The sequence below is a fragment of the Ipomoea triloba genome, chromosome 3, assembly GCF_003576645.1.
Source record: "Ipomoea triloba cultivar NCNSP0323 chromosome 3, ASM357664v1".
In the NCBI taxonomy this organism is placed as follows: Eukaryota; Viridiplantae; Streptophyta; class Magnoliopsida; order Solanales; family Convolvulaceae; genus Ipomoea; species Ipomoea triloba.
Window position 1 is genome coordinate 17855614 of NC_044918.1, and position 19017 is coordinate 17874630.

At 32.2% G+C, this 19017-nt stretch overlaps 2 protein-coding genes across 2 annotated transcripts in view; both read left to right on the top strand.

The window, feature by feature from the left end:
- Positions 1 to 2066: 2066 nt before the first annotated feature.
- On the top strand, positions 2067 to 3372 carry LOC116012999 (glycine-rich cell wall structural protein 1.0-like). Its single transcript, XM_031252664.1, has one exon. It carries the CDS (start codon positions 2067 to 2069, stop codon positions 3240 to 3242), a length of 1176 nt encoding a protein of 391 aa, XP_031108524.1. The 3' UTR covers positions 3243 to 3372.
- Positions 3373 to 16368: 12996 nt separating this feature from the next.
- The window catches only part of LOC116014066 (probable sulfate transporter 3.5), a 5567-nt gene continuing 2918 nt past the window's right edge, over positions 16369 to 19017 (top strand). Inside the window, exons 1-5 of the mRNA XM_031254054.1 lie at positions 16369 to 16727; positions 16898 to 17105; positions 17234 to 17405; positions 18257 to 18322; positions 18458 to 18571. Of these exons, the coding sequence (XP_031109914.1) occupies positions 16409 to 16727; positions 16898 to 17105; positions 17234 to 17405; positions 18257 to 18322; positions 18458 to 18571 (879 nt within the window). The 5' untranslated portion in view covers positions 16369 to 16408. The remainder of the gene's footprint in view (positions 16728 to 16897; positions 17106 to 17233; positions 17406 to 18256; positions 18323 to 18457; positions 18572 to 19017) is intronic.

Below are 19017 nucleotides of genomic sequence, written 5' to 3' on the forward strand. Positions count from 1 at the left end.
TCAAAACATTAAATTACTATAATAATTTTTATTCATTTTAAATTTTATTTAATAATATCTTTAACTATTAAATTTATATCTATTTTAGTAGTTCGATAAATTAAAATACGTATAAATTTAAATGGAATAGTATATTCAGATGATTAAAGATATTACTCATTCAGTTCCATTTTATGTGTCTGGTTCGATTAATGAGACTTGACTGAAGTTATTTTTAATTCAATTTTTTATAATATTAAATTTCATATTAATATATAAAATTTATATATTTAGAAACTACACTAAAAGTACTATTAAACACAAAAAATTAAATTTCAATATAAGTAAAAAATAATAAAGAAAATAAATAAAGAAGAAAGAGTTGGATTGACCAATGAATAATAAGTAGGACAAATGGGACAGAGGGAGTATTAGACAAAATTGAGAGTTGACTCAAGTGGTAAAATTACTATACTCTTTATTATCCATTGCAAAGTGGATTATGATATATGTTTATTTTTAGTAGGTTCATAATAATTTGATAGATGATTTTTTGTGTATTGTAAATTAATTTTTAATGTATTGTAAATTAAAATGAACATGTAGTATATTAAAAATAAATTTTTAGTGCTGAACGAACATGTGTTGATATATCTTTTTAATTAGGTGAACTTTGGTCTATAGGATAAACATTAGGAATTCCCTCTTGCAATCTCCTTTTTTTTAAATTGCTTAGGTGATTATAGTTTCGCTAGACTAATCTTAAGTCCATAGGATCCCAACCTTAGAGTCACTGTTGAGTCGCAAGCCGCGCAATCAGTCCACCGATCAAACCCTAATCTCCATGCGTGCACAAAAGATCTAATTCACACATTCCTATCATTATCATGTTTCTAGTGACATTCGAACTTTCACATTGTCATTTTTTATCGTGATATTAAGTCAAGCGATAAACCGCTAAGCTAAACTCCGGGCCAGTTTCAAATGTTTGGCTAGGATGGTTGGAGGTACTTTGCGCCTGTCTTTTGGAGGCCCATTAATAAAAATTCCAAATCATCCCATATATTCTTTTCATTTTATGCTGCTTTGTCAGTATATTTGATAACAACACGCAGAAGCCCACTTTGGAATGGGCTCACAGAAATTCTAATAGCAAGTTGGGCTCATGGCCTCGTGGGTTTATTCTTGATGACTTATTTATTAATTTGATTTTTAAAGGTGAATTAGGTAAATATTTGAAATAAAAACATCATTATGATGGATGGCATGGGGTTTTTATGGCCTTGGCCCAAGTGTGAAGTGTGTTATATTATAGACCATAAGAAAATAAATCATTGATAAATGTTCATCTCTAGTATAATAAATATTTATTTTGAATGTATAAAATATTCATTTTTAAATAATACACACAAAATGAATATGCAGTACACTAAAAATAAACCTTAAAAAAATGAACTTTTAACATATAAAATTTCAATATACTAAAAACAAAACATGTACGTCAGTAATTTACCTTACAATGTAAATCATATTCTACTATATAATGATTGGTAAAGTTGAGCCGGGAGTGTGATGTGGACTGCCCTAGGATGCACGAGAGGCAGTGCAATATAATAGTTTCACTTTGCATGGGAATGGCCGAATTGAGGGTTCAAGTTTAAACTTTATAAATAAAACATGTATCATAAAAGATGTTATGATATAGATAATGTTTGATTATAGGCAATTTGACTCTATGTTATTAGTTAAGAATCAATGTAATATATTAGATTAAAATAATAATAAAAATATAATAATCCATAGATGACTGCATATATATAGAATGTTACGTAATTGCTTGTGTAGCTTCAATTAATAGAGTTGAATAGAGGTGTAGTAATTAAAGTGAGACTTACCCAACCATAATAGACTTCGGATAATTTATTACTATTCTTTTCTTTTGAGTAATTTTGTGAAGTGAAATAAATGCGGCGCTGATAGGAATGAGTTTAGTAGTTGATAAACTCATATTTAATTATGCATGTAACGGAAACCCCATTATATAAATTCCCAATCAACACAACAATTTGTACCTACGCACTCTCAAAATGGTGAAGAAAGACGCCATTTTTCTGTCATGCATATTCTTTGCTCTCTTGGCTAAGCTTAGTGCTGCTGATTTTGTTGCAAAACCTGATTGTTTTGGAAAGATTGCCCACTTTATGCATGGAGGACTAGTGCCACCAATCCCACCAATCCCCGGAGTTGGCCCGCCGGCTACACCCGTTCCCGGAGGTGGTCCTCCGGCTACTCCCGTGCCCGGAGGTGGCACTCCGGCTACTCCCGTGCCGGGAGGTGGCGGCACTCCGGCTACTCCCGTGCCGGGAGGTGGGTCTCCGGCTACTCCCGTGCCCGGAGGTGGTGGAACTCCGGCTACTCCGGTGCCGGGAGGTGGTTCTCCGACTACACCGGTGCCGGGAGGTGGTTGTTGTGGGTGGCCTCCCGTTACACCTTCACCAGGGTGTGGGCCAGGTAATATACTATGTGGAGGGGGCATAAGCAACGGTGGTGCAATTGGAGGTTTGCTTGGAAATCTTAATAATGGAGGGTTTGTTAAAGGCATTAATGGAGATAATGACTGGGGCCTTGGAAATTTGGGGGGGTTTGACGCCGGAGATGGTGACGGTGACGATGGATTTGGTCCTAATTGGGGCAAAAAGAAGGGTGGAGGGTTTGGTGGAGGTTTTGGGGGAGGGTTTGGTAAAGGCACCGGAGGAGGAGAGGGCGGAGGCTTTGGCGGCGGATTCGGAAAAGGCGGCCCCGGAGGAGGGGAAGGCGGAGGCTTTGGCGGCGGATACGGAAAAAGCGGCCCCGGAGGAGGAGTAGGGGAAGGTGGAGGCTTTGGCGGCGGATTCGGGAAAGGCGGTGGCGACGATGGAGGTGATAATTGGGGCGCTGACAAAGGCGGTGGGATGGGAGGCGGATTCGGCGGCGGGTATGGTAAAGGCACCGGAGGAGGAGAAGGCGGAGGCTTTGGCGGCGGATTCGGAAAAGGCGGCCCCGGCGGAGGGGAAGGTGGAGGCTTCGGCGGCGGGTATGGTAAAGGCGGCGGCGACGGAGGAGTAGGAGAAGGTGGAGGGTTTGGCGGCGGGTTCGGAAGCGGCGGAGACAAAGGCTTTGGAGGATGGAACGACAATAAAATTAGTAAAAGCAGAGACAAAACGTTAAGTAATGACAACGTAAAAATGGATGGGGGCAGAAACGGAGAGGGAGGATTAGTTTAATAATCTCCGATGTTGTCTTAACGTAACGTAACAATGCATGCAAACATAATAGCTGCGCTGTTGTTGTAAAATAGAATTAAAGCAATTGAAAATCAAATTGCATGTATTCTTCATGGGTAATATCATGAAACAAAAGCGAATGAAGTAAATTAAACCATATCTTTATATAATATGTTATTGTGTTTTATTAGTTTTAATTAACAATTGCTCAGTTTGATAAAAGTCTTAAGAATTCAAGAAGGAAAGTGACGGAGTGTCACGAAAATTCATAGATGTACATAGTTTTGGATAATTATTAGGGAGTATAAATTTACATAATATTACGCGCATTAAACTTTTTTTTTTAACAAATAATATTTTTAAAAATAAATTTACGTGACTTTATTTAGTCAATTTATAATTTTATATAAGGATTATATATATATATATATATATATATATATATATTGTGTGTTTGTGTGTCTATTATCAAGAGCTTATCCCTCTATTTTATATGAACCTGGAAGAGTTCCTTATAAAAAGTTGGTAGATAGTAAAGAGCGAGGGTTTAGGTAATATAATTGTGGGTATTTGAGATTGTTTAAGTAGTTGAGTTTAAAAACTCACTAGATTAGAGTATGCTAAAAATTTCGTGTATTAATTATGTAGGAACCAGTATAGAAACATTAGAAAGTAAATTATTTATTTATTTTTTGTTTCTAACTCATTATTCATTAAAATATATTTCATAATTTATTTTTCTACAAGATTTTAAGATCAGAGTGAGGTCACGGAGACTCTTAAAATTAGCTAAAGTTCAGCCTTTTTATAAGAGAATTAATGACAGTATGTTAATTAAAAAGTCCGACTTTTGTGCTTTGACTTTAAGTCATGGTAATCATCATCACCTTTGACTTTACATCATGATAATCAGCACCTTTGACTTTGGTGCTTCCCAAATTTCGCGCTGGTCTTTCTCCTAAACTTCGCCTTTGTGTTGAGCTGTCCATGCAAACCTTTCCCAAATTTCCTAAGAACATAATTAGAAGTTTACTTCATTTTTTTTAGGTGATCCCAGCAACTAGAAATTTATTATTTTAATCAAACTAAAACATGCTTTTAGCACTTTAATAATAAGATAAAATATAATGCATTGACGGGCCATTTGGTTGGAGGGAAAGAATTATGTTGGAACTACTTCCACATTTCTCTATTTGTATTTAGCTATAAATACCTACGTATTTACCATGAATAAAATGCAAGTATTCATCTCTTATATATCTAGTGTAAATTGAAGATATAAGCTTCAATTGAATTGAAAATTTATTTTTGGTTCATGATATAATGATTGTTTTTCCCAAAACAAAGAATAGAAAATGAGAAACAAAAGAGAGAGAGATATTTCCAAAAAAAAGAGAGAGAGAGAGATAATTGGATAATTAAAGTGGTGGGCTGTTGCCTGTTGGTTCTATGGTCTAGCAACCAAATGGCCCATCAGCATAAGCCCACAAAGAACTAGGAAATTAATTGTAGAAGAGAGCTTAAGAATGTTGGGGTATAATCAATGTTGGGGCAAATTATACCGTGCACCACGTACGTAAACGACGTCGTTTTGAGCATTGTAAATTAACCGTCCCTTTTTTGGAAATCACGTTTCCCATTTCGGTCGGTCTCTGTATTTATGTTAATATTTTATGTATTCTAGGTAATCGGTCTGTGTATTCCAGACAATCATTCTGTGTATTTTAGGCAACCGTTGTGTGTATTCATGTTAGTAACACATGTTGTGATGGAGGATGAGTTCTGTGTATTTTGTGTCAAATTCTATGTATTCATGTTATTAACACAGGTTGTGATGTGTTTGCGCATTCGAATGTTAAGGGAATGAATTCTGTGTATTTTGTGTCAATATTCTGTGTATTCTGGACAAACATTCTGTGTATTCTGGGCAATATTCTAAGCAAACGTTATGTGTATTCTAGATAATAATTATGTGTATTATAGATAATGAATTCTCTGGAGTCATTTGCGTCCGCGTCTACTAACATTAAAATGACGTCGTTTCGGACCAAGGTGCACAGTGCTATGTGCACCGTAGTCCACGATATAACGATTGGAATGTTGGGCATGTATTATGTTGCTTTTGTATGAAAGCTTCTTCCGGGATTTTATACACAGACAAGCCTTGAATGCCAATGGAAATCATATTCCTAAAATTCTATCCTACAATTTTGATAAATCTAGAATTTTCATAAATCATGCATAGCTTCCTAAGACATACGATTTTTCTTAAAGATAAATTTGTATAAATGTGATCGATTTTTATAATCGTCAGTCAAATATGTCTTGCATCCCAAATTACTTTGTTTTGGGTTGATTATCCATCCTCACCGAAAGATCTAGTCCAATATTATAGAGTAAAGAGAGAGAGAGAGAGAGTAAATGTAAATTAATCTTAATTAATTATTTCATGATAGAGCCAGTACCAATGTCAGTTGAATTAATGTGGCCTTTGGGAAGAAGAAAAGGTCAAATGTCGGTCGGGATAACATCGGAAAACTGAGATCAAATTCTTCAATTGTGGGATGCATCATTATTTCACCAACACAGATAGATATTGCTCAGCTCCCATCTAGTAATAGTCATTTGCTGATCTGAAACTTCGTGTCCACAAAAAACATAAAGAAAAAAAAAAATATATATATATATATACACACAAACACAAAACAAAAAGATCGATGCTGACGTTACTTTACTATATCCGATCCAACAACTCAAGAGAAGAAATTATTAATTGAATTCGAAGTGGGTTGTTATATATACAATAATTTTTAAAAATCTTAATTCCCTCTAAGCTACGGAGTTGAATTTGACTTTTCAGTAAGGCAGAGGCCATGTATGATATATATCCTCAAATATTGCGTAAATAAGCTTATAGTATATAAAAGCCACAAACAGAAAATCTGGATGGGTATGCAAATGCATGCATTGGATTGGTATCTAACATACTGTACAGAAGGAGTTTGGAATGAAGAATGTTAAAAAATGAGGTGGCAAATCTCTCATGTCAGATCATCACCATATGAATAGAAGAGATCAGAGAGAGATAATGGAAACCACATAGGTTACCATTATTTTATTGAAAACACCTGACGACAATGTTGACGAGGTTGTCTTGTTTAGTCCCTGTACGTGTTGACCTCGGTTGCAATAGTATGTAACTGATTTTGGGTTCTCTAATTCCGTAAGATATGGTGAGAAGTTTTCGCCAGAGAAATGGATTGCCGTGACAAAATATCTGTTTGACTTGTCGCAAAGAAGAGAAGAAAGTAAAGAATAATGAAATTTAATATATGATGGCCAACGTTTAGTGTGATTGAATTGTCAATATCGTTGACATTTAATTACACGCAAAAATTTGTATAAAATCGTCTCACCGCGAGACATGTCTGAATAAAAATGTAATATTTATATGCATAAATGTATGTAATATTATTGTGTTTTCCTGTCGTTAGTTTCATGAGCATTTTTACTCTCATTACTTTCACGAGCTTTTCATTTTCATTGGCATAGATCGTTTAGTTTGGTTTCGACAAGTGTTGATCTTATCCTGGGCGAGCAAAAAAGAATGATGACGAAGACCCAGATCTTTGATGAAGCTTTAAGCTCCCTGAAGGAACATAGCTTCATAGTTATGAAACAGTCTGCGATTCAAGTTTTCTATAGCATAGTTAGAAAAGTTGTTTCTATGTCTGACTGTAAGGAATGGTTTACCATTTCATTGATAATTGATGTAAACGTTTTATGTTATGAATTATTGGAATAACTACGTTTACCTTCAAAAAAAATGTATGTAATATTAATTAAGAATAAATTTTTTTTTTCACATTTTGATTTAAAAGTATTACATTTTTTTTCAAAAAGTATTATATTTTCCTTTATAAGTAACAAGTGCTCACCAATATTACTTATTAGGAAAAATTTAGTGTTTTTTATGGAAAATATAATACTTTTAAAAGTATTATATTTTTCCTTAAATGTATTGCATTTTGTTTAATGAAGGGTAGATGATGTCATTTTTGTAAATTAATAAAGATAAAAAAGAAAGAAAAAAAAAGTTAAAAACCAAATAGAATATTCTGAAATGTTTTGAAATGCTACTTGAGGTAGCATTTCAAAATAAGCTACTTTTAACCTCCCGATGTTTAGCCATACAAAACTTATTAATTTATTTGTAATTTAAAATAAGTTATAAGTTGTAAAATAAACTCTACCAAACAGAGTTTAAATGTCATTTTTTGTTAATTTTTTCAACAATAACATAATTGATACAAAAGATACAAATACAAACGTGGGTGTACCAAGATCCCATTTTTTGAATAATGAGTCATTTTTCGTGTTTGGTTGCATTATGAAAAACTGTCTTTGTGTGTTTCGTTCATTTTCTAAAAAATAAATGAAATTGTATATTTTTTACATTTTAATTATTTTTTAAATATAAAATAATTATAATAATAATATATAAAATAATTATATTTATTTTAAAAAGCAAAAAGTAAAAAAGAAAAAAGAGAAGTATTCGGCGGATTGGGTTCTGACGGAAATTAGTCCCACTCCGCCGAAACCATAGTCATTTTGGCCAAAACTGACCCTTAGCCAAGTCCGGAAAATAACTTTCAAAAAAAAAAATTCATGAAGTCACTTTTCGAAAAATTGTATTGGTTTTTCATGGTCAACGAAAAACAATTTCCGTTGACCACATTTTCCAAGCACCGCCAAATACTCAAAGCTCAAAAAATAATTTCCAGTAATTATTTTTCGGGTTACTAAATACACCTTAAGTGTAAATAGATCGAAGGACCATTTTTTATTAAAAGAGAGTTACTAGAGTTTCACCAAAAACAAGTCCAATATCCATTATATATATAGTGCCATCGAATTGTCAATATCGTTGACATTTATAGATATTAGAAAATCATGGTAAGCATCAAATGGAAACTTGTGTACAAGCATAAACGCAAAGTTACTTTCTCTCTAAAAGGTTGAATTTGTAACCCTAAAGTCCTGCTCGACAGAGCATCTGAGCATGATATAAATCATCATATTTAAAAGAGTGTAAATCATAGCAACTCAATTGAACACAGAAGTCAGATATTTAAAAGAGTCCCCACACTGTCATTGGTGAGACTCAATCCCTGGTCTTTCTTCCCAAACTTCATCCATATGACCCATTGAGTTGTCCATGCGATTGATTATATCAATGGCTCAAAATGGAATTATTTATTAAAAAAAAAACACGTTTCCGAGCAACATGGATGCGTATGATCTTAAGTGTCTCGAACTGATACACCTTAAGTGTCGAACTTATGCACCTTAAGCTCTGAACTGATGCACCTTAAGTTTCAAACTTTTGCACCTTTAAGTCTCGAACTGATTCGCCTTAAGTCTCGAACTGATGCACCTTAAGTATCGAAAGTATGCACTTAAGTATTGAACTGATGTATCTTAATTAAGTTTCAAAGTGATGCACCTTAAGTACTGAACTGATGTACCTTAAGTTTCAAACTGGATCCACCTTAAGATTCGAACTTATACACCTTAAGCTGAAAAATAATGCACTTTAAGCTTTAAATTTATGCACCTAGAGTATGGAAGTCGATATTCCCAATGAATCAAAGTTGTGCAACTTAAGAGTTAAATTCATGCACCTTAATCTGGAAACTGATGCACCTTAAGCTTGAAATTTATGCACCTAAAATCAGTAAGTTGTGCACCATAAGAGTTAAACTGATGCACCTTAAACTAGAAAGTGATGCACCTTAAACTTTAAACATGCGCGCACATTAAACTATAAACTTACGCACCTTATCCGTGAGATTGGTCAAGTTTTTCATAAATATCAAACTTTCTCTTCCTCATTATAATACTTTTTCAACCCCTGATATTACATTTTAATTTAAAAATATCGCATTTCACATCAAAAGTATCATATTGTTCATCATAAGTATTATACTTTCTCTCATAAGTAACGATCAATTAATTTATCCACGATTAGTATTACATTTTTTTTTCTCATAAGTAACTGTAATATTACATTTGATTTAAAAGTATTACATTTTCCTTTATAAATAACAAATAATTTATTCGTTATTACTTATTAGTATTACATTTTTCAGCATAAGTATTACAGCTCAATCTTGACTTAACCCATCTCACGAATTGAATAAGGATATGTAAGACGGTCTCCTAGGGAGCAAATTATGTTGTGGATGCAGGTTCATGTTCACAATTTTAGAACTCTATATCACAATTTTAGAATTTTATATTCACAAGTTTAGATTTCAATATACAAAATTACATTACTCAATATTTACAATTTTGTTATATAGATTCAAAAATTGTGTTATACTATTGAATATAGAATTATGAAATTTTGAACATAAAATTTTGAAATTGTGAACATATATAGAGTTCTGTAATTGTGAATATAGAGTTCAAAAATTATAAATAGAGTTCAATTTATGAACATAAAATTTTACAATTATGAACATAAAATTCTAAAATTGTGAACATGAAACTGAGTCCACCTTGTTGCAAGGTGGACACAAGTTCATGACATAACAACCGCTCATAGGGGTAAATGTTTCCCTTACTTGCCCCTATTATTCAATTATGTAGATGTTTTAATATATTTACGTATTCCGGCCTCATTATTATTAGGTATGAGTAACTCATTGAGTACAAATATAATTAACATCTCTAACCACTTTAGCCCGATGGAATAACTCAAGTGGCAAATGAGTTTTCTTTGTGGGAAAGAATTTCAGGAGAACTTGGGTTTGATTTCCACGAGTGAAAAGATTCCCTCTGGACCTGCACTTATGTGAGACTTTTTTTTTTTTTTGGGTGAATCTGCGGCATAAACATTTACCTTGCCTAGGTCAATGATCTCCGAGACATCACCCCACCTAGCCATACAAATTCTGAATTCACACATTATATTGCATCCTCTTATTACTCTCCCAAATTAAAGGAAATAAATTCTGAATTCACACATTATATTGCATCCTCTTATTACTCTCCCAAATTAAAGGAAATTAAACTTGTATCTTGATGAACCTCATTCATGCGCATTACCTTAGAAATGTATGTAAACCACAGCAACTAGCTTAGCACGCACATCTACAAGCTAAGTCACATGAATGCATAGTTTCATCCATTTGTAACACCAAACATTATTTAATTTCCAACCCCACAAGTTGTTTTCTTAATATTTCGTCACCTTTTTCCACCCTCCACTTAAGAATTTGGAGCGCCACAACACAGCAATTATTAACAAAAGTTGAGATTGCGTTTCAAACTTTAATAATTTGCTTCTCCAATAGTTGCCTCAAAAGCTAATTAGGACAACTGAGGAAGGTCTTATATGGTAAATGAAGATTACTGGATACATATATAAACTAATTTATCTGCAATGTTATCTGGGTTAGGGCATATATACTGGAATTACTGAAATCAAACACTACATGATTGATTTAAAGTGGTTATCCTCCATTTTTGGGATTTCATTAATGCCATTTCTCCCCTTTTTAGATTCTCCATTTACTTGGTAGTTATGCTAGAATGTCTGTAACGTAACTCGTTATTCATGCTTTAACCTTTTTAATGTTTTGTTTCTATATTTGTAAAATGACCAAGGGTTGACAAACATCAACATCACATATGTATCATTTCATCAATTCTTGTCCGGTTGAAGTGGTAACTCCACTATTTGATAAATTACACGTACACATGAATAAGAATATTTTACCCCATCGAAAAGCCAACAACAGATCTACTAGCTTAGTATGAATAGAAATGATTCAAATGAACAGTGATATTTTGTACCATTTTGTTTACTGTACATATATGCTAAACGGAAAACACTATAAAGAGGTCCACGCTCGGTCGCCCGCAGACTACCATACATAGTTCGTTTTTGAACTTTAACAAAGGTTTGGGAAGGCGAGTCTAGCATTTTGTTTTCGAAATATGGTATTGACTGCTAAACAAATATAAGATAATAAAATTGTACATTCGTTTTCAAAAAAAAAAAAAAAGAAGTGTACATTCGCTATTGGCCATATGTAGTTTTTGAGGTAGTGGTAATAAGTACTTGATCATGCTAATTGGTATATTGTTACACAAGTATAAAACTATAAGAAAATGATTTTCACCCTCTTTACGCCTACATGTAGGGATGCCAATCTTAGCTCGAAAACGATGGACTAACCCGACAAGCCAAATGGCCTGAATAGATAACTCGGAATTTAATGGGTTAGCTCGATGTCTTGATAGCCCAAGCCACTTAAGGCTATTATTTGTTTCACATTTCGAACAAAATATATAGAAAATTCATATGTAAGCTCATCTTTAGTAGTAACTTTTATTCAATTTGTATATAAAATTTTAATAAATTTATTACAAAATAAAAATATTTTGTATTATTTAAAAAAATATTTTAAAATTATTACATTATAGTATAAATATATTAATTATTTTTAGTTAGAATTTAGAAATAGATATTTATATTGATTAAATGATGTATAAGTTTATATTTATTTGTGTAAATGCGCTAGTTTATCAAAATTGAAAGTTGTTTATTTGAAAATGTCAAAAGTTTTAGTTGAGTCCACCCGATAAGTCCGAAGCCCACTGATCGCTACATGTGGATTTCCATTTTCACCCCATCAAACATAAAAGTAAAAACAAAAAAAAAAAAAAAAAACAAAACAAAAAACAAAAACAAGGTGCATGTCTTTTAGCAATACATTTCAAATCTCTATAAAACTTTTTCAATATGGGATGAAAGCTAAGGTTTTTCAAAGCTTTCTTAAGCTCTAATTTTTCAATTTTATAGGTATATTTGGTAACCAATTTCTCATTAATTTATTATTTATTATAAGTGTATAAATATACAAAATTTATTTTCTCACTTAGTAAAATCCGAATTCACTTTGACTTGGCCAAATTAGTGGTGGACCTTACTCAAAATGCCCCTCAAAATAACTACTCACATATCATTTTCATGTTAATTTTCTAACATATACTATACATCACTTTCTAAATAATAAATTTAATTTCAAATTTCATTACTCTTGCAACTCATTAAGTATAGGTACTAAGAAAATGTAATCCTGCTTGCCTAATAATTTGCTTTGAACTAGTGTGATCAACATTTATGGTATATGTTAAGTGAATTATTATGAAAGATATTGACTTTGTTGGGCTTCAGTAGGTTGAGGAAGTATATGGACAAATACTACATGTAACAGGGTCAATAGTATTTCAAATATATATATATATATATATATATCAGGGAACATCGTAGGATGGGCGACGACATCGGGAGTTTAAACATGTTAAATACACTCGTGAAACATGTTGATGAAAAGAGAGTCAACACCAAACAAAAATGCCAGCCAATCATATCCTAAGAAGAGAGCTAGCTGGGTTGTATTGGTAGAACACGTACAATCACTACAATGAACAAATGCCACGTATACCAGAGTAGCTTGCAATATCCAATTATACTTTGAACTCATTCTATGCAATATTATTATTATTATTATTATTTTATTTATTAAATTCATAATAACGTACATTATTAATATGTTACTCTCCATTTCGTCTATATGTTTCAAATATGGATACTACCTAATTAAATATCACATTGCATCACGCAAGTAGATCCTAGTGGCAGGGGGATCATAGCTACGAACAAGTTGCTTTAACATACTAACCAACCGCAGTGATCAATTATCATAAACCACTTATCAATACTTAAAACATTATACGTTGTATTAAATCGTAAAATTTTATTTACTTATATTTTCATAACAATTAATGTCATGCTTTGATATTAAAATGTTGAATTTGACCTTTTAAATTAACGCTCAATAATGAGATAGCTTTAAATGAATAACGCAGCGATTAAAGAACATGCAATGCTAGCTTCCTAATAGTGAATATACAAACTACAAAGTATGTGAGAGACTTGATTGAAGCCCGTGCCAAAAAGTAATTAAAATATATTGTATATATATATATATATCGAGCTCTATGGAGGTCGGTTAGTTAGGCTTGCAGGTGATTGCCAAACCCTTTCGAGTACATACATCAATCATAATATATAACTTCCAAAAGTCGCCTCTTCATGAAAGTATCTGTGCCTTTTTTTATAGGGCACTATGAGAGACACATGCCGACGCTATCACTTCTAACGACATGTGACACTTCTCCAAAGGGTGGAGTGGATAGTCATGCCATCCATTTGTTCGAGTCGAACCGATCGAAGGTGATTAAAGAGGCTGTGTGGCACATGTTCGTGGTTGTGGCCTAAGGTCAAGATACTTTAACTTGGGCAGGGTCAATCAGAGTCGAGTAATTAGTACCAGCATCAATAGAAAAGGGTTGGTACAACTTCATCTATACATGGATAACATCTTTCTTGTTTAGTAGGTGATAGGTTCAGTTAGGGCCGGGAGTATATTCTCATAACTTCCTCTCACAAAAAGAGCTTGTTCATTACAAGTATAACACAATTTGATGAAGAGTTTGGCAAACAAACAAATCGCTCTATATTAGTAATATATCCAAATTAAAGTTTGATCCACAATTTCAGATACGTACGGGAAGCCGGGAAGGCATGATTGAGAGATATCGAGTTTGGAAGAACAATCAAAGGACGTAATCGAGCTGCCGCCACATGCCGACCAGCGTCTTGGGGTCCCCGGCCATACAAGCCTAATTAAGGCACATAAAACATCCTATTAAAACCACACACAAAAAAAAAGCTATACGCGCGTACTGAGGGGACTGCAGTACTACGTGGGATGGCAGGAATATCGTGTTTTTTTTTTTACACACAAAAGAAAATTTGATTTTTAAATTCTATTTTATAGAACCTTGTCAATAAAAATTATTAAATTTTAGTACGTAATCTATACTATATAATATATAAAGTAAAATCCTCCTATTTTATTTTTCCGCCCAAACTTTTGTAGTCAATTAATTAAATATTTTATTGGTCAAATAATTAATAAAACTTATTTGGTAAGAAAACAAAAAATGGAAATTAACAACATCTATTAATTTGTAATATTGTTTCTATATTTATATATTAACGTAATAACATAATATTGTGCATGTAGAAAAGATATATTAATTAGGTAATAACATAATAACATAATTAGTAATATTATATATGGTATTCTATAATATAATTGTCTAATTGGTAAGATTATTGTTTGCAAATTCTGTGAATAATAATTGATTAATTATATTTATAAATACTAATATTTAATATAAAATAATAATAATTTTAGTATATACGAATTGATATTATTGTTAAAGAAAAATAATTAATTTGCACAATGAAGAGTAAATAATGCAAGTAAAATGCATTTTTTTAATAAAAAAAAGTGTAAAATATAATGGGATAGATGGGTAATAATAAGTACATTAAAAGACATAACTTTATATTTTTGGTAATGAAATGGAACAATAAATATAGAATATATACATTGTTAAATGGTGTCTATTAAAAATATCAATAAATAAAATAGGATAAGGAATGGAAATCTATTTTGAGGAAACATATTTAATCTATACTATATATAAAAGTAAAATCCTCCTATTTCATTTTTCCGCCCAAACATTTGTAGTCAATTAATTAAATATTTTGTTGGTAAAATAATTAATAAAGCTTATTTGGTAAAAAATGTAAAATGAAAATTAACTTGGTAATATTTTTTCTATATTCACGTATTAACGTAATAATATAATACTGTGTATAAAAGACATATTAATTAAGTAATAACATAATAGCATAATTGGTAATATTATATATGGTATTCTATAATACAATTGCCAATATAATGGCATAATTGATAATATTATAACCAAATAAATGTACACGTTCAATATTAGAATTTTTTTTTAATTTTATCTTTAATTTTATTATCTAAATATATAATAACAAAAAATGTTATTCTTGCATTGTGCGGATAATTGGCAATTATTTGCTCAAATTCAAACAAGAATAACATCAAAAATATAATCGATCCAGCCAATTTAATCAATTGCACTATATAATATTCGATATTATAATTTATATAATTATATATCGATCCAAATATTCTTAAAATATTATAACGAAATTCATTTCGTGCAACGTAGGAGAAAAAATACTAGTACAGTTAGTGCGTGTAAAGTAGAGAAGATGGACGTGTGTACCGCGATTTCGAATTTACTAGACAAATGTTGTGGTTTGCCTGAATTCGATTATACGGCAGAACAAAAACAAATTCGTAATTCAATTTTTTTGCTATCAAAATATGACTAATTTATTAGTCCAAACCTTAGACATGATAATGTACACGTAAGACTAGCTGTTGGCAAATATTGACTGCGTGTCTGCGTATTAATCATTGTCTCAAGTTGTATTCAAATATAACTCTATGCACGAAAATTTAAGAACTAGTTATATCCTAACACAATTCAATTGATCGATCAAAATAAAATGATATAAAAAGGTAATTCTAACTAATTGATAATCACAATTGTTAACGTATATATCTTAGCATATTCTCTACCTTATAGCTTTGTATTTTTGGTTCATTTTTATTCTCATTGATTGTCTTTCTTTTTTCTTTATTCCCATAAGTTGTATATATAGGAGTTCATCCTCTATAATTATATTAAAAAATATTCCGTTTATATTTTTCCTAACATGGCAAGACTTTTTTTTTTGCATAGCCTGCTGCGTTCACGTTCTCCCGCCTCATATTATAAGTTTGACTCTAGAAGCGACATATTGATATTTTTTGATTTGAGATGATCAATTATAAACCATCTAATTTGATTTATCTCTTTGTCATACTTTAGCTTCAAAAATAAAATTTTTTAAAAATGATATATAGTTTACTAGCAAGTCAAGGTGCAGAATTTGATTAGCTATTAGTGGTTAGCAAATTGTATAAACAGTTTGACTATTCTTCTTACATATCCATGGTAGTCCTTGTCATCCTTGCATCACTTCCCATTCTCTTGTGCCTATAAATATGTACACTAAATTGCCTTCTTAGCTCCCCCTAAACACATATTCTTCCTTAGCTTCCTCTTCCAACTAAGTAATAGCCAATAAGATGACGAATACCGAGACTAACGAAGACCGGCCGGCGGTGAACTTCGCCGAGCCACGGAGCTTCAGAACTGTTCTCAACTCCAAAATCAAGGAAACCCTTTTCCCAGACGATCCATTTCGTGAGTTCAAGAACGAGCCATTTTCACGCAGGGTCACTATGGGAATCAAATACTTCGTCCCCATTTTTCAGTGGCTACCAAAGTACAATCTGCAGCTCTTCAAGTACGATCTTCTCGCCGGAATCACCATCGCCAGCTTGGCAATCCCCCAGGGAATCAGCTACGCTAAGCTCGCCAATCTCCCTCCGATCATCGGACTCTGTAAGCTGCTTAATCTCATAGTTAAATTGCACACTTATATTTATACATTATATATTTCAAATTGAAATATATGTTCTATCTCAACTAAAAGTTTAACCTGATAGTTAAATTGTACTTCTATATTTATATATTATATGCTCAACGCTGATAAATTTTTCCGACGGGTGCAGATTCGAGCTTTGTTCCGCCGTTAATCTACGCGGTTTTCGGAAGCTCAAAGCACTTGGCAGTTGGGACGGTGGCGGCTTGCTCGTTGATCATAGCCGCCACCATTGAAGAAGCCGTGAACCCACAAGAAAACTTGCAACTTTATCTTAGTTTGGTGTTCACCGCCACCCTTATCTCCGGTCTGATTCAGACAACTTTGGGTATTTTAAGGTACGCTGAAAAGGCTGCCTAGTTTGTTTCATTATGCCTCCTTATCTTCATCATTGCCAGAAAAGTTTATTCACTTTTCTATTATATTATATTAAAAAGATAACATATTTATTATTAATATTTTACAGACTGGGAATAATAGTGGATTTTTTATCGCATTCAACCATCACTGGGTTTATGGGAGGGACGGCTATGCTGATATGCTTGCAGCAGCTGAAGGGCATGCTTGGGTTGCAGCACTTCACAACGCATACGGATATGGTGTCCGTTTTGCGTGCCGTTTTCAGAAATAGAAATGAGGTTTGTTTATGCTCATTTAATTGATCAAAACGGAAAAAAAATTCAATCACATATTCAGATTTTATTGAAACAAATTTGTTATCTATCAAAAAAGAATTAGAGGATGACAAATAAGTAAAAAAAAAAAAATGTGATTGTATATTTAATATTATTATTTGTAATTAATTAACATGCCTAAAATGCATTGTAATGGAGTTAGTAGTATTAAAAAAAAAACATGCCTAAAATGCATGGCAAGATAGGGATAATTAGGCAGATTCCCAAACTTGAACTTTTTTAGGTGGAACAATATGGTATTAACATAAAATTTGCATACCAGGAATCTTGTAGTTCACATGGACCTTTCTATCTAGTCGGATAGGATTTCCCTAATATAAATATAAATATAAAGTTAAATGTGTCTTGGTTAAAAATCCAAGAATAAAATGATAATAGTATTATATTAATAATGGAAGGGGATATAATAGAACAAGATGAGATTGCTTGAGTTTTGTATTCCCAAACTGTCCAAAATGTCAGGAAATAATGTATAAATTAAACAGTGGGCCAAAGTGATAAATTGTGTCCATGCTTAGTAGCAAGCAAAAAAAAAAAAAAAAAAAAAAACTTATAGAAGTATCAAATTGAGGATTACAAAATGAATTTTATCCCGTATTTACTATTAAATAATGATTGAAAGTTTCTTTCGTCACAAAAAAAATCTTAATTATATCACATGTTATGACTTATTTAACACTAAGTTACGGAATATACATCTATCGCGTTATTACAAGAATATTTTATTTATGTGTGTATTCATATACTCCGTAATACTTACATATTCTAATGATTACTTTTGATGATTGGTGCAGTGGAAATGGGAGAGTGCAGTTGTTGGTATTATCTTCCTAGCTTTCCTACAATTCTCTAGATATGTGGTAAGTGCATATGCATTATTAAAAAATTAATTGAAAGTATAATTAAGCATGCAAAATTAAAACAGTAGTAAAAGTAAATAAAGAAAAAGCTGTGATAATTATAAATATAAAATAAAATAATTGTGAATTGTGCAGAAGAAGAAGAGACCAAATCTATTTTGGGTTTCGGCCATAGCGCCGATGGTGACTGTAATAGTGGGCGGGCTGTTTGCCTATTTCGCACATGCGGACAAACACGGCATCCCGATTGTAAGCCCTTTCTTTAATTTCTTACAATTTTTGTTTGCAATATTATTTGGGTTTGATAATATGTAGAAGGATGTTTTGTGGTTGGACATAGGACTAGTTTCGTTTACGTCTGCAAATGCCTGTCGTCTTCAAATAATGTTTCTACACACTACACATGATGAGACGATATATTTTGTTTATGTGTAGACTGTATAGTTGTGTACCCACACACGTGTGCTAATATACATGGTTCCAAAATCAGGTTGTCAAAATAACCAAACTTTCTTATTCTTTTCAAATTAGTACACTTGCAGTTGCTTCCCAAAATGAATTTTTCTTCCCGAAAATGGCTAAATTGTTTTGGTTTTAAATTTTATCTTTATTTGGTAAATGACTTTGAGAGTTAGTGTTTAACTGTTTGTCTTCTTCTTCTTCTCTTTTTTTTTTTTTTTTTTTTTTTTTCCTCG

What these genes read in the sequence shown, in the direction of transcription:
- LOC116012999 (XM_031252664.1), top strand. Translation starts at nt 2,067, where the DNA reads ATGGTGAAGAAAGACGCCATTTTTCTGTCATGCATATTCTTTGCTCTC.